Below are 17,399 nucleotides of genomic sequence, written 5' to 3'. Positions count from 1 at the left end.
CAGCTGAATAAACTCAAACTAACCTGCCTCACGAATAAATGCGAGTTTGTTGATTTTTAATCTCGGATCCCCCCTCCCCCCTTTCTTTGCAGAACTTTCGGCAGAGGTTAAGTGAGCTTTAACGCAGCATCAGTGCACAATGGAGGTGTTGGAGAGCTTTCTATCGACAGGAGTCGGTGATCTGGACGTGAAGCACGACCGCGTGTTGAGCCCTCGTCTTCGTATCTCTGTGCCGCTGGGGAAGCAGGATGAGATGTGTGTCTCTGTTTGTCGACTGCAACAACAACCTGTTCTGGGATCAGACCTCCCCGGCTTGTATTTCACGCCTCCCACTGAGCTCACCTTGCGCTCGCTCTTTTCTACTATTAAGAGGATTTGTTTCCTAATTGGAGACCTGTGCCCCCCCCCCCCCACCTGCTCGTCGCTGCCGCCTCTAAACGCTTCGGCCCCCGCGGCTGTTGTTTTTGTCCTGCTCTCATTCCCTGTAGTGAGCCACCAGGATAAGTTTGGGTTTGAGGTTGTCAGCAGCAGGGGGGCGGGAAACAGCTGAGTCCCGATTCGATGGACCCGAGGGATTGGCCCCCTGGGACGACCCTCGGATGGAGTTGGGCGAGGGCGCGGCCGTGGAGGGGGCCTGAGCGGACACGTGGTGCTCCCGGTCCTGGCGGATGTTGCGGAGCGTCTTGGTCGCTCGTGAAAATGTCTTTATGCTGGAGCCTCGCTCGGGGACGGAGCAGTTGAGGAATGCCCTGAAACACCTGTAGAACTACACACACACACAGAAACACACACACACACACACACACACACACACACACACGCTTGTCATGACTTCAGACACAATATGTGAACGTGACTGTAGTAAATTAAAGGAACATCATGTAACTACGGACACTAGGGGACTATGAATCAAAACAATAACAAAATATGTACCATCATGCATTGCATTTGCAGTAAAGAGAAGAGAGGAGAGAGCAGCAGGAACAGCCCGACCTGTAGTTAGCATTGTTTTTTTTTACTGATCATCTCACTCGTTAAAGAAGTCACTACAAACTGAAGTAGGGGTTCGTGAATGAGCGGGTGATATCAGATTTTTTTTGTAGTTTTATTCTTTTGCCTTATTTGTAGGCCTCTCTTGCCGAGGATGACACAGAGAACAATCAGGAGATTATTCAAAACCACCAGATATTTGACTTTTATTAATAGTTCCCTCCGCTCCTTTGCATTGTCTGTACTTCCCTGGGTGCAGTTAAGAGGAAAAATGAACAAAGAATCTCTGAGAAAAGACACAAATACAGTCAAAGGTGCAACAACCACACATCGTCCCGTTGATCCGGTTCATCCGTGCAGGTCTTCCCCTCGTCCAGCAGGCAGCGCGCTCCCCTGGATAAACGTAGTGTACTTAGTATACTCTCCGGTTCCACACGTATACTTAAAGTCTACTACATTTCCCCAGGGCGCCGCAGATCAAAGGAGGCATGCAGCGTGGAGCACAACCCCTCGCTCTGTTCATGACATCATTATAGTGAGTTCTTCCCTCAAGGCGTGTTTCTGGGATCAGTTCAATCTGCTTTTTGAGATACTTACAAGAAGCCGACTGACAATTCAACATATATGACCCAATTAATTTCTGCACCCCCGAGGTAAGTGGTCGGCTTTTGTGAGCTTCTTCCACTGTCTCTAACCAAGTGTGTTAATCTACTGGAGAGCCGCTGGGGGAAAAACAAAGCTGTTGGTTTAAAAAATAGAAAAAAAACCCAGAGAGGAGAAAACAGCTGGATGTGCAAAGTGTGGGACGGAGGTGTGAAGGAGAGAAGGGATGTCTGAGGTGAGCGGAGGGCGGGATACAGAACATCAAGGACCTGACGTCATGAAGGATTAGATCTCAAATCAGGCACAGATTGGATCTTAAGACTGAGGGGAGAAGAAATCCTCACCTGCAACTCCCAATGTGTGTATGTGTGTGTGTATAACAGAAGTGTGGTAGAGCTCTGACAATAATATGTGCATATATAATACATTTTCAATATAACATTAGAAATTCTCTTTTGGGCTAAAATAAGGCTTCAAGGGGAAAAGTTTCCACGTTAGAAACGAGGAGATATATAACAACGGCTGCAGGAAACATATCTTTACTACACAAGATGCAGTTTTCATTTCATGCAGCATCTTCATGACTCGACTCCACCGAGAAGCCAAAACAATAACAAAGGATAATAGAAGCGGAGGTATGGGGGGTGCGAAGTTTCCCCGTTCAAGTCCAGAAAAATCTTTTTCTCACCTTCTCTCTCACCCGAGTGGCTGATAACAACACCACAGAGAGCGTCAGGAAGCCCGAGGGAGGAAGACAAACAAGAAAAACTCTCACTTCAACTATATAAATAAATGATTTCGCCCGACCAGGATTTAATTATCCTCTTAGAAAACAGCTTTCGGGCCAGTGGGTCCCAATCATCGTGAAAATGATTTACAAGAGAGGAATCAGAGAGAGAGAGAGAGAGAATGTTTATTTTTTTGCTGATTTCTTCATTTATTTGGACAATTTTACCTCTTCGGGGCGTCTGAAGATGAAGGGAAGGAAAAACATTAGGAGCTGATTGGTCGTACAGTTTTTGTGAAGCTGTCACAAGCCAAAGAAGTATGGAACTGATTTATTCTAATAGAGAGATAGACGTGCTTTGAGATATAGGACAAAGTTTAAGTGTGATAATGGGAGAGAGAGAGAGAGAGAGAGAGAGAGAGAGAGAGCGAGAGAGAGAGAGAGAGAGAGAGAGAGAGAGAGAGAGAGAGAGAGAGAGGGAAAACAGCAAAAGTCCCAAAAGTGAAGCCAAAGTGTCTTGATCGCCGCCCTGGTGGATGGCTGCAGTACAGCAGTAAGGTAGTTGTTATCACACGGTTGTTTGTTCAAGTGTTATTTTCCTCTGGTCCATGAATCTGCGCAGCGCTTGAAGTCTTCAACTCGCCTCAACACACGGCTGCCACAGTTATGGGCTGGGAGGAACTGAAGACTGAAAGCGCCACACAGCGCGACCCGGGCAGAGCGTTTCTATCCACGGCCCTGGAAGCTCTTTTCAACAGCTTCATCATCATCACATCACACACACACAGACACACACACACACAGGCCCGTTTAAAGACCTCCACACAGAGAGCGGCGGTTACACAAGTCAGTCATCAAAAGAGACTTAAATGTCTCACAAGCTGGCGGGAAGGCAGAGAGACGGAGTGAGGTGGCAGCAGATAAAAAAGAGAGGGAGGCAGATTAAAGAGTGGCGGAGTGAGAGAGGGAGGAGGGAAAGGTCAGCGGCACCGTGTCGCTCCCTGATATGGACATAATCAAAAATCAAAGCTACGTTACCTTTAGGAGATTAAAAAACAACTTTCTGTTTCCTTTCCTGTCTTTCATCTGCTGTGTCCTTCCATCAATCCTTCTTTCATTCATTACTATGTAGTATATTCTGCTACTTTTAACCTTAGTATGAACCAGAAATCACATGTTTAAGCATGAGGCCCCCATCTTTAGACTCTCAGTAGTTCTTCTATGCATTTCTTGTTAGTTCTCTCCCCTAGGGTATGATCTTTGACCCCTTAATGGATGAGCGTAGAAAATGGGTTTTCTTCTATTAAGCACGAGGCATGATGTTATGAATTCATCCTTCCATTTACATTTTATGTGTTCAAACAGATGTAGTCATGCACCTCTCAACCATGGGATGTGGGATGTTGCCATGGGCGTAGGCAACCCCTATATATATTGTATGTTTGACACCTGCAAAGCGGGCTTCACTATTGGCGTGTGAATGTCTCCGGATTTCTAGAGTCCGTCCTGACCTGTGAAGATTTCTGTGTAATAAACTTTAACTATACAAGCAAGTTCTGGGTCTGCGGAGAATTCTTCCTTCAGCATCAACTTCACCATCATCGACCTCTCGGCTGCCCAAAATATACGATAACTACTTTGAACAGGTTTCAGTTTTTCACTACACGATCCACTAACCTCATCAGGCTAATGTTGGCAGAAGGTTCAACTTTGAGTAAAATTAGCTTTAATGAGCCGTAAGTCCCCGTCTGTGATTTTTAATCTTTCTTATCTGGCAGTTTTTCATGATTCTTCTCAGTTCAATCCTTTATTCTCCTCTTCTGAGGTTTCCCCGCGCTGATTAAATGAAAGAATTAAAACGTTCTTCTCTGCTTTTCCTTCCTTAAACATTTCCTCCTCATGCAAACTCTCTAAGAATCAGATTCTTTCTTTCTCTGTCTTCCCCTTCACTTTTGACCTCCTCCTGTCCTCCTTCATGCCTCTCTCACCTCATATGATTTGTTCTTTCCCTCTTTCCCACCTAATGTTGCGTCTTCTCTTTTATAACCCCCCCCCCCCAAAACCCATCAATGCAACATATACAGATTTATATTAACTGCCCATAAAGAGTCTGTCTGAATCCCATCCGAACCATTCTGCCATGATGGGTTAGGGATCATTTAAAAGATGTGACAGGACACACAAGATAAAAACAACACAAATGGACGGTGTTGGGTTTTAACTGCTGACGGAACTGGTTTTTAAAACTTGGGTTCAAGTTACTGCAGCAACTGTAACTACAGCACAGATCTAAAGTTCATAGCCAAGTTCACATGGTCACGTGAATCACTGTAAGATATATCACACTTTGATGCAACTCTAGATGCATTCTTGGTTGATAACACAACGTCCTGTCTCTGTTTCGGGGGAGTTCTGATGTGCGTTGGCTGGGACATCACGATAATAATGTTGTGTGTCTGTCTCCTGTGTGTGAGCCAGCAGATGGAGGTTCAGCTTGTCCCTACACAGACCCCCCCCTGAGTCTGAATCTTATATAACTTTAACTACAGTCCCTGGTTGTGATTATGAGACTTAATAAGGAGAAGAACATAATGAGACCGATCTATTATAAGACACAGAGCAGCTGACGCCAGCTTCACCTCGTCAGTTTATGAACACATTATGAAGTAGTTAAAATCAAAATATATGATATTTTAAGTTCTTAATATAACATATATATATATTTGTCAACAATAATAACCTTACCTATGATGAAATGTTTCTATTTTTCCATATTTTCATGCATTAGCTCCACTGAGGAGGTTATGTTTTCACCACTGTTTGTTTGTTTGTTTGTGAACAAGATTACCCAAGAAATACTTTAATGTATATTTAGGGGATTTGGTAAAGTTTGAATTCATAGGGAGCGTTGAGAACTGGCGGAGGTTAGCAGGAAACGGTGCCAGTGGACGTCTCACCTGTTTGTTCATGAAGACGTAGATGAAGGGGTTGATGACGGTGGAGAACTTGGCGAGCAGCGACGGCGTTATGGTCGCCTCTGGGGTCAAAAGGTCACGGGAGCCAAAGGTCGCGGTCAGAGCCGCCACGCCGTACGGCAGCCAGCAGACCAGGTAGCCCACCACCATGGTGACAACCATCACCAGCACCCGCTGCTCTCGGCGCCGGGCCACCACCGAACTCCGGACCTGAGGGAGAAGTTCGTTGACACATCGGTAAATAAACAGCAGAAGCATAATGTTAGTGCAGTTTGTAGAACTCAGATGAATAACACCTGAACTGTAGTTTTATATCCAGGGGCCGGTCTATATTCAATACTGTGCAGCTACACACATCAGAGCAGAGCTGCAAAGAGCATCAAATGAATCAAGTAGTCGATCGACTCATTTAAAGCTTTTGGGTTTTTGACTTTTGATCGACTTCTGAATACATCTCCTGAGCCGTGGTAGATTATAATGAGCTTTTTACACTATTCGGTCATTTTATAGATCTAGTGTTTAACAGAGAGAATATCTAGTAGATTAATCAATAATTTATAATTATTCCTCGAAGAAATTATGTTTGCTGTAGCATATTAAATAAATGTAGTTTGGAACTGGAAAATATGCGAAATTAATGCAACAAAACACATGAATCTAAAAGGTCATTTGAGGTTCGTGGTTGGCAGCGGAGTCTCAGAGCATCGTTACAATAAAAAGTTTTCCAAACAGATCCTGATATGAACTTTCCTAACACAAAACAGCGACGGAAATCTTTGTTGTGATGGATTATCCGTCTGAATAAAGTTTTGCATCCCTGCAAGTTTATTCTCCCGTCACCTTGAAATGAATTTAAGCCACAAGACGCCTGGAAATCAGCCCAATTATAGGAGGCTTTGGAAAATGTTCATCCTTATTTGTGCAGCTTAAACCTGCACTGAGGTGGTTTAATTCTTTATTGAGAAGGAAATAGATTAACTTTGATTCAAAAAAACACAAATTCATGAAAATGCTTGGCCAGAAACGAGTCCTGACGGTGAGGAGGAGCTGTTCTCTTTTCCATGAGGTCTTAATATTGGAGCTGCTAGACTTTGACTTCCAGAGTTAAATCATCCCGTCCATGTGACTGTGAGCAAACTGCAGCCCGGCGGCGCTGGGGACAGCTGCTGCGTCAGCTGGACGTGGAGGAGGATGTTTTAAGATCACTTCAGACCTCAATCACCCACCGTCTGGGGTCATTCTCACTGCCAGAGAACAGGGCGAGAGGCCAAAACTATAATATGTTACGACATGTGACAATCACGTCAGCGATGGACCAGACGCTGTCACACCATCAAGGACGAGCTCCATCATCCTCCTGTTCTCTCAGACGTCAACGCACCGCACATGAGACCGTCAGGGCTCCGGGGACACGGTGAATAATAAAAGATAAAAGGACAATAAAGTTTTTTCTTACAACTTGCTATTTCCTTAAGTTCTTGTATGTATCCTGTCTCAAGTTTTTGGACATGATCTTCAGAGAAGGTCCAGAGGTGGTTTCCTTTCACACATGCACGACTCAGCGGGAGATTCTGAGCTCAGACGCGTTCACAGCAGCTCAGAAGATGAAGTGAAGTAAATCTGAAATTTAGTCAAGTAAAAGTCTAAATGTTTTAGAAGTTTTAACTGGTAAATCTGTCAGTTATCACTGTATCACTAAACTATATTAAACAGATAAGGGTGATTCTTCCACTTATAACATTCATAAATACTCTTTTGATTGCTCTTTAAGTCAGTAACTATTTTTGTTGTTTTAATAAATGAGAGCTATTATTTGTGATGTGATAAAAACAAACCACAAATGACATATGAAGATGCACAAATACATTATGAAGTAAAGTTCTGCTAAAAATACTTAAAGTGAAGTGCTGTATTATTATAAATACTACATTTAAACAAAAACAGCTCAAATACAGAGGGAAGGAAACTTTGCCTTTCGCCCTCAGTTTCTTTTGTCTCTCGCAGGGTTTATATTTCAACACACAGTAGAAAGAGCAAAAGATTTAATCATACTCAACTGTGGGAATGTGTGTGTGTGTGTGTTTGTGTGTGTAGATATCTGTCCGTGTGTGTTTGTGTGTAGTTGAGTGTGTGTTTGCCCTGAAAGTGAGAAAGATGCATGCTGTGTAAGCATGGGATTATCCTCCCCTCAGGTAACTTTACACCTTGGCTGCTGTGAGACAACAGTAAACACACACACACACACACACACACACACACACACACACACACACAACCCTGCACATCTACATTATGCAGCAGAGATACATTTCACTCTCTCTCTGTCTGATGCAGATCTCAAACTCTCCTCTGTCTCAACCTAACATTGTGTTTCTTTGTGGTTCATCAACAAATTATCCAAAGATATTCACACACACATTATTTGATTATAGATTAACATCATCACAACAGAGGCGTGAAGACGATAAGGACGACTGCCTGTTCATTACCGGAGCCGTTTATCTGCAATTCCTGTTTTCAGATTCTGTCAACACCTGGGATGTAATGAGCTCAGTCACTTATCAGTTCGATAGATTAGGATGATATAGTTCATTAACCTGAGTTGTATCACCAGCAGCTTCGAAGTCTGTGATGATTCAGAGCTTCAAGCACCGTGGATGCAAAACAAAGACGAAAATGAATCAGCTCCTGGACCTAAACTCTGCAGAAATTAGATTAAGCAGCAACGAAATGACTGATGAGGTAAAACAGACTTTACAGGAAGAGTTCTTTACAATTAGACAAGTCCACAGAGCGGCTCTGACAGGCTTCTTCTTAATAGAGGAATTAGCTGAATAAATGAGTTGAGTGCAAACATGGGGCGACAGGAGATAAAGTGGGTTTCTGCACCGACCTGTCCGACAGCTGTTGAGACGTCACACTACAGACGACAGCTGCTAACCTCGTGGTGGCACTGCAGAGCCAATCAAAGCTCTTTATGGTTATCGGGCTTCCAGGAAGCTAAACCGCCTATATCGACCAGAATGTGGCAGATCAGAACTTGGTCCAGGTCTGGTTTCCAGACTTAATCTGAATTGTTCCAGATCTTTTTTAATCCAACTATAAAATGTTTATTAATAGAGGAGAAAGGAGTAGGGTTACTTTATTTTTCTAATTTTTTTGCAATATTAAGGACATTTGAACCATCTCTTTTTCTAATTCCACAAAAGAAACTACAAGCCTTCAGCAGACAAAGTAAGAAGACGTTCAGAGAGCTTGCCCCCACAGAGCCATGGAACATGAACCAGCAAATGGTGTGGCAAATTAAATGCTTGTGCAAACAGCGTCGACGCCTCAACACCAGAGTGCGGTTCACGGCCGCGAGCAAACACATTTAACCGTGACCTGCGAAGGTAAAGCAAGACGTGTGACGCACACAACACAAGAGTGAGGCAAGCCAAGTTCGAGGATTACGCTCACCTCATGCACGTAGCCGCCGAGCAGAGGTAATATACTAACAGGATAATGCAAAGGCACTCACATTAGGTAAAATCACAAAACACACACATACACACAAAACACAAAGATACACAGCCTGGATCTCAGGAAAATCTGCAGCTCTACAAAACAATCTTATCGTTACACATTCACATTCATCAGTTTGACGTGTTCATACAACTTGATGATCTTTAGTTCATTTAGGGGTCTTTATGGATTCTGGTCAGATCCATAAAGACCCATAGTCTATGGATCTGACCAGAAATGTCTCTCCGATCCCTCATACCACTTTATACAAACATTGGTTTGTACAAGTGGCTCCGACATGAGAACCACTCGGTCTAAAAATATCAGAATCAACTCCCAGAACAGCTTTGAATAATTGTGTGTAACTGCAGAAAGTCAACGCCTCCTCAGGTCGTTTAAACACCCACATTCCCTGAAACAGTGTGAAGACCTGCTGTGTGTCATCAGCTGGAGTACAGGCACAGACACACACACACACACACACACACACACACACACACAAAATACAGAGTTTGTGTCTCCTGTGATCATCTGACCATGGGTCTGTAGCCTTCAGGTTTAATGAGGCGCTTCAGCAGACTCGTCAATGGACCTTTCATTAACACCGGCCTGAAGACATGACCTCTGCCCTTCTCTCTCTCTCTCTCTCTCTCTAGCTCTCTTTTAAAAAAAATCCTGGTAATAACTTACTCTTAGGGTTAGGGTTAGGGGTTTAAGCCTTTCACAATATTTAAGTCAAAGACGTCATCATTTAGAGCCAATGAAGAGCTGAACAGATTAGACCAACTGAACCTGAACCACTAGAACGGATCCAAGCACAGTAGAAAATAGAAAACATATAATAATACAAATGGATTTTAAGGTTTACACGCTGCAGACAGTCTTCACCTCTTATGATGGAACATAATAATTGTATTACTAATTAATAGCATCTTCTTTTCAGTAAGGCGACTGATGTTCTCACAATTTGATTATGATGAGGACGGATTGATCCACTCGGTTATTATACATATTCACATGGGAGTAACTAATAATATAATCTGGTCTTTTATTCCAATGAAGCTGGGTTTTATATCAGGCAGCAAAAAATCTATCCAGTTTTGTTCTGTTTATTTCTCTTAATCGCTCACTTATCTGATGAGCTTATGACAATAGAAATATCACACCTGAGCCGTCATACATTAAAAACTGCATCTTAATGAGATGCAGCATCCTCCAGGCCTCGCCTCAAACTATCCTCCTCCACTTACTGCTCGACTCTTTGAAATGTATGAACACACATTCCCTCCTTCCTCTCCTCGAACATTCAGACCGAACACTCAGACGGCCCCGAGGCGTTCGATACCATCGAGGATCAGTGGAGATCGCAAATCAGAGAGGTCCACTGGGTGGCCATCACAATCAAGAATCACTTAAGAACACTTTGTGGTGTCATGTCTCAGATCTGCAGTCAAGTGCTCCGACCGGATCATATGAAGACAGCTGCACGGTCTTTAATACAACACGTCCATCCACGATCTAAAGAGCTCGACAGCGTCCTGAGGTAATTCATTTCCTCAGGAGGGATTTTGATTATCAGCCATAATATTTTAACCATCCGAGGTAGAATTTCCACACAATGTGATATTCTCATGTAGAAGCCACAAGTCAGACTGATATCAACAAGTGGATTTATTCACAATGTCAAAAAGAAGGAAGTCATTAAAAGGGAATTTGCCCTGATTTATGGGATGTGTAGTTCCTCCACTCTTAGAATAATTACATACACACTCAGCACCTTCTCTTTCTTTGTATTCCAATATTGTTTTTTGTTCCAAATCAAATGTTTCATGATCAAAATTCGTCTGGTTGCTGGTCGGCCTGGTTCCAGGATTTAAACTCTTAATAGAATGACTCTCTGAAATGTAAATGGAGAAAATGAATGAGAGAGTTTGCCAGTCCATCACAGAACCAACGTACAAGAGACAAACAACCCGTCACACTCACATTCAGACATAGAGACGACCTAACTCTAATCTGCATGGAGAGAACTCCAAATCGAAAGACCCCCGCTAGACCGAGATCTGCACCACTGCACAACAAAAACATGCTTTGCGCTTTGCAACTCAAAGAAGAGAATCTCACTTTGAAACAAGTAACATCATATCAAATATTTACATTGGCATTTGCAATCCCACCTGTCTGATGGCGAGCAGCAGCTTGCCGTAGGAGTACAGGATGACGATGAACGGCACCACCAGGCAGAAGATGAACAGGCAGATGATGTAGGAGATATTGTTCGGCGTCTGGGTCCGCCAGTCGACCGAGCAGGTGGTGCCGGGCCCCTCAGGCCCGTATCTGCTCCAGCCCAGCAGCGGGGGGACGGTCCAGGCCACCGAGTAGAGCCAGGAGAAGGCGATCCCTCCCACCGCGGCTCGGTAGTCTCTGCCGTCGGCCATGGTGGGCGCCATCATGGTGCAGTAGCGCTCGTAGGACAGAACAGCGAGGGATATGAGGGAGACGATTCCTGCGCGGGGGGGCAGAGAGGTGGTGGTCAAACGGTGTGACAGTTACAAATATCAACGATTATGATCCTTGTGATTTGACAGATTTTTAATACAGAGCAATTATTGTTGCTCCTAGTTTACTAACAGTCAAACTTTGCATCGAAACCTTGGAACAAAACATGAACTCCTTGTTGTGACTTAATCCAAATCGTGAGCTAATCATTATCCCGAGTGCTCACACCTGCCTCTCACACGCACACGCATTCACACAGACACACACACACACACACACATCAAACAGAGGCCGACAGCCGCACAGCTGTGCACCAGCTCCTCGTGCATGTTAATTGCTAATTGATGAACATATGCAACTGGAGTGAATTCTTAAACCAGAGCTAATCAGCACACACCAGCTAAAGTGGCGGTCCAGTGGCACTTTGCCTTAGTTCCACTGAGTCTGAGGGGGACTGAGACTTTGATTACAGACAATCACAGCACTGGGATCTGTCGTGAAGGCTTTGTGTTTGGTTCGGACTGGGAGGCGAGGTCGTGGGCGCACAATGTGTTGATAGCAACCGCGAAGAGCAGGTCTTGAGATTAATGGAAATTACTGTGTGTGTGTGTGTGTGTGTGTGTGTGTGTAGAGAGGTCTCCCTCTGTCCATTACTGATGCCCTCTGGTTACATAAAGCACGTGGACTCCAAAGGTCTGTGCTCGAACATAATTAACACATTGTGATGAAATAACAAAAGATAATACTATATATGATGAGCTGTGTCAATACTGACTCGAGGGGATTTAGATAAAAGAAAATGTTCTCCAGACCCCGTTCAGTTCACTGTGTCTTCATGTCTTTTATGTTAACTCATTGGTGTGAAGCCTTTTGAGCTGCATTTCATGTATGAAAAGGTTCTATATAAATATATGAAGTAATACAATTTATTCAAATTATAATTAAACTTTCGTCTTTCCTCTACATGTGCCTGTAAAATGATGTTAATCTCTGAAGAGAACGTCACTGCTTTGTCAAACTGCTCTCAGCTCCCGGACACAAGTGACCTGTGGAGAGTGGTTAATTCATTATCATTAATTAATTAGTGACTGATTAAAAAGTATGTGAAAATTGGGAAATATAGATTATCAGGGTAAGTTAATGAAGGGGGCTACTGATTAACATCTGATGAACATCTGCTCACTGACGTAAAAACTAGCTGATTTAAATGTGGTTTCATTAGGGGACTGTGGGGTGAGATGCACTCTACTGAGAAAACAACATTTGTGTGTTTGGATTATTTCATAATTATAAAGTGATCACTGTCTAATGCAGTCTACTGTTTGAGTTTGAATTGTCTGCTAACTGCACGTCTCTGACACCTTTCATTTGCTGTGGTCTCAGCTCGGAGCCTCGCGGGGCTTCAGGGCGCAAATCATTTCCCAACCTGTGAGTCTGATTCAAAACGTGGCCCATCACATTCTCCACTGTGCATGTGAATGAGTTCTTTTCACCTGAGGCCTGATTCGTCTTCACCCAGAGGTGAGGAATAGATTCAAGGCCGAATGAATGAGCCAGTGTCCCGGGCCTGAGTCAGCACGGGAGCTAATCATCTTTCTCTGCCCCCTCGCTTCTTTTTCTTTGTCTCCTCTTTCTCTTTATCTTTCTCATTTTGCTCTTTCTTTCTTTCTGGGTTCAGATCCAATTGTTGGCAAAGCAAAGCACTTGTGCCAAAACTCACCACTCAGCACAACTTCCACGGTGTTTACATGCTTTTACTCTGCATAATCCTGTTACTGGTGGCTTTCTGGAGTAACCTGCTTTCTTCAAAGTCAGATGAATGAAATCTGGTTTTCCTAACAAGCTTATGGGGATTAGGGAAACCTGATTTTTTGCATCTTGATTTCTTCGGAGGAAAGCTTACATCTTGAACGTGTCTAAGCATAACCAAGCTCCTGGTTGTGTTTTTACGTTGAGTGCATCGTGAATACTTCATGCAGGGAAAGTATTGGTGGAGGGGGGGTGATAAAAGACAATACTGCTGCAGGTAACAATAATTTTTTATGATTACTCCGTTAATTGTTGATTTATAAAAGGTCACCACCTGTTTGCATCAGTTTCCCAAATCTTGCACCTGTTGGTGTTTGGTTTATAAATCGTGACAGAGAGAGGACACAGAGAGAAAGACCTGCAGTGAAACCAAAGAAGGGAGAGAGAGAGGAAAGGAGGAGAAGGAAAAAATAGCCTCTTGATTTCACAAATGAGATCTGATTCCAGCGAGAGTGACTCGATGTGGCTCGATTACAGCCACTGACCACGCGGTGCACCAGCTCCGATGTTGTCTGGGTAATTGCAGCAGAACACACAACATCTCGTTAGTGACTCAACACACAGGTTCCACCTCGGCTCAAACAGCCGGGGGGTGAAACAAGATGTCAAGGTCTGAAGTTCATCCATAGTGTTTCATTAGACTGGCTCACAGTGACGTGTGTTTGTGCACTTGTAGTTTTGAAAGGTGTATTTCCAATTCTGTAACCGCAGTTCTTGCACGAATCAGACTGAACCGAGATGGTCTCTGCCTTCGTCTAGATTTTATAACTCGAGCCAATTTGAGCACCATTAACTGAACAGAGCAGTTCTGGTTTCACATTGTGCATTTGCAAATCAACAAAGTGACACATGGGGAGGCCACTTGCACACAAGAATAAAATTGCTCAAAATTGCTCTGCTATCAAGAGTAGATGCTTAATATTGTCATGTTTGTTACGGCTCAGCAGCTGAAAAAAGCAAACCACCATGAAATCCCAGTTAAATCTACTAAATCCATATCTTTACTTGGATCTGCTCCAAATTCTCCTCACTCATAGATGCCACTCCCATAAATATGCCTGACAGAGAAACAAACTGACGGGTACTTTTATTTATGGAACTATTACTTCCTCCAACAAGGTATTTTCCATCAGCCGGAGGATAATGTGAAACATCTTGACCCTACAGGCTATTTTTAGCCATTTTCAAACAGCGCTGCGCTTCTTCGTGTTTTCTTTCCCCCACTATTGGATCAATTCAATTCTCACCAAACTATCATCAATCACTCACATACATCTTTGATGCGCTCGTCTCTCCGCTCCAGAGGCCTGACGGAGACGATGACCAGCTGGGCTCCGACCTGAATCTCTAAAGCGTCTCAGCACCGCTGAGTGAAGCCTTTTGATCTTGTCACGTACAATTTTGATGCTTTTGGTTATTACTTACTTATTCTGCAGGTGCTCAAGGACAGCCAACGCCCAGGAACAGCATGCAAAATTAATCGTACGGATTCTCGGGTCATGGATGAACTGCGGATTAGATATGAAAGTGGAATGGTGCAGGAAGTTTAGTGAGAAGATGAGAAAACAGATGAGATTGAAAAATGGAGGTGAAAAAACTGTTTATTTCACCTTATACTGGTCTCCCAAGAAAAAAGAGCTGGTTTAATTTGAAACTTGAAAATCTAAACTCTTACAGAAGCAATCCAAAAGAAAGGATAACACCTTAGTGCAAGATCGAACCAGTGAAAAGAAGAGATTTAGGACTTTACAGCATCTTAGTGCACAACTTCATACAAGGTCAGAGAAAGGGTTAGCAAGGTGTACATCTTACTGCACCTTACTGCAAGTCCAGACTCCAAAGAGAAACCAAGAGCTTTAGGAGAAACAACATTTTCTTGTACCTTAAATCTGCCAGGGAGTCCAGTCCCGAAAGAGAAAGTGATTTAAGAGCAACAACTTCTTACAGAGTCGTACTGCAGCAACAAACATCACCTGCTGCACTTTATATCTCACTGCGCTTTACTCCGAGTCCAGGCTCCATAGAGACAACAAGTGATTTAATAGCAGCAACACTTCCCCCCCTCGCTTACTGTTACTCCCGACTCAGAAGAGAAATCAATAGCTCTAAGAGAAACATCACTTTATTGCATCTGAGAGCAAATCAAGCAGCAGCATCTGAGTGCCCCTTTCCTCCAGGTCCAGATTCCATAGAGAAAACCACTGATTTCAAAGCAACAACAACAAATTGAAGTGCGCTTCACTTAAAGTCCAAATTCCATTGAGAAAACGAAAAAAGATGTAAGAGCATGCAACATCTTCCAGAGCTCCACAGCAACAGGTGAGTAAAGAGTTATGGCACTTTACTGCTTCTACATAGTTCACTTTTACTCCACCTGCAGATTCCGGGGGGGGGTTACACCCTCCTCCTAAACCTCGCTAGAGGGCCAGCCTCCAAAGAGAAACCTAATATATATTTTAGATTCACCTCTTCAGGGCGGGCAAAGCTCCTTAAAACACTGATTAATCACATACAATCGCTCTCAATCACAGAACCCCTTAAGTGTAAAACGTCATTAAGAGAATCAGGATCTTATGGTTTTTCAGCTGGACACCTGGAAACTGAAAGGTCAGAGGTCAGATCCCTGCACCTTTGTCTTCCACAACCTCTGGGGAACAAGATAAGAACCTGACAGGAGCAGATTTACTACGTCATGTGATATAACGAGGATTTTCCCACGTTTTTTTTTCTTTCTGCATTTACCCAAAATGCATTGTTCCATCTGGGACTAGATCTAAATCAGATCAGATCGTTTAGTGTCCCTCAAGCAGATTCCGTTCGCGATCTGCATAATCAGCCGAAAGCAGAAAATTACACCTTCACCCATTTAACGGGATTCTAATGGAAATTGCAGAATTAATTGAAGATTAAGATGTTCTGCTGCAGGCGACGGATGCATTAACATCCTAATTAAAGTTTTCAACTGAACGTATTCATGATTTGGAGACAAACTGTCTCAGCTCCAGGGAGCGAAGGAGTCAATACGCTGGAAAAAGGCAATTTCCAAAGATTCCTCACAGACTCTATCTTATCTGAGAGGAGGTGAATATACGTGAGGACACAAATCGATATTTCATCTCTTCCTCTCTTGTGAGAAGCAGATAAGTCCCAACGAGGCAGAGACAGATACCATTCAGCAGATTCTATACCAGATTAAATGTCCTGCTGATGCTTCGGTATCCAGAGATCAAGACAAAGGAAACAAACACCTGCTCACCCAAACACGCGTTGACGAACCCGTACCAGACGCAGCCCGCGCGTCCGATCAGCCAGCGGCCCTGGGTGCTGGCCGCGAAGCTGAAGGGGGTTCCCAGTACGCTGACCAGCAGGTCGCTGGCGGAGATGCTCACCAACAGCAAGTTCATGGGGGTGCGCAGCGCCCGGTAGCGGCAGAACAGCGTGAGCACCAGGAAGTTGCTGAGGAAGCCCACGGTGCCGATGAAGCCGAGGCACACGGCCACCACCAGGTGCCCCGTCGGGCTCAGGGACGCAGGAGGGACGGTGCCGGGAACCTCTCCGTCCGCCGCCGCCGCCGCCGCTGTGCCTCCGGCTCCTCCCCCGGGACAGTGCTCACAGCTCAGGCTCAGGTTGGACCCGATCATACCGGGCTGAGCCGCGAGGTTTGGACCAGCCCGGAGTTTCCACCGCGGGTCAGAACCATCCGGTATGCAGGCGTCTTTACGCGCTCAACTCATGGGAGAAAGGGGTGTGGGGGGGGGGGGGGATCCTCTGCTGCACCATGCGTGCATGTGGCAACTTTTACTGAGGCGAGCGTCGGTTCGGTTCTGAGGTCCGGTCCAAACGAGAGAGGGAGAACTCACCGAGCAGATATACCGGGGTGTCGCGTCCGGTCCGCCCCTCTCCGCCGTGCGCTCCTGACTCCAAAAGGTGCGCTCCCTCTCCGCGCGCCAAGTGAGCCCGAGCTCTTATCACCTCCTGCGCCTTTTCACGCGCTCGGGGACACAAGCCGTCAAAGCGATGCGCGCGCGTGTGCGTGCGTGTCTGCGTGTGTCTGCGTGTGTCTGTGCGTGTGTGTGCGTGTGTGTGGACCCGGTATTACTCATGTCATGGGGACCTAAGTATGTTTACAGTCACAATGAGGGGACAAAAATGGAAGTAATTTAAGGTTTAGGGTATCTATATATACAGTTTATGGGTAAGTCATGGTTAGATTAGGTTTAGGGTTAAACCATGTGGTTAAGGTTTGAGTAATTCTCCATCAAATCCATGTAACAACCTCTGAATCATTCGAT

The 17,399-nt window shown here is 44.4% G+C and overlaps 1 protein-coding gene across 1 annotated transcript; it reads right to left on the bottom strand.

The window, feature by feature from the left end:
- Window positions 1-432: 432 nt before the first annotated feature.
- tmtopsb (teleost multiple tissue opsin b) lies at window positions 433-16,792 on the bottom strand. The gene is made up of 4 exons (XM_062379611.1): window positions 16,364-16,792; window positions 10,977-11,305; window positions 5,278-5,505; window positions 433-766 (listed from the first exon to the last, which is right to left on the bottom strand). The coding sequence occupies exons 1-4, from the start codon at window positions 16,746-16,748 to the stop codon at window positions 476-478; spliced, it is 1,233 nt and encodes a 410-aa protein (XP_062235595.1). The 5' UTR covers window positions 16,749-16,792; the 3' UTR covers window positions 433-475.
- Window positions 16,793-17,399: the final 607 nt, after the last annotated feature.

This window comes from Platichthys flesus, chromosome 21 (genome assembly GCF_949316205.1).
Source record: "Platichthys flesus chromosome 21, fPlaFle2.1, whole genome shotgun sequence".
NCBI lineage: Eukaryota > Metazoa > Chordata > Actinopteri > Pleuronectiformes > Pleuronectidae > Platichthys > Platichthys flesus.
The sequence above is the reverse complement of the archived record's forward strand: the minus strand, read 5'-3'. Positions and strand labels throughout refer to the sequence as shown.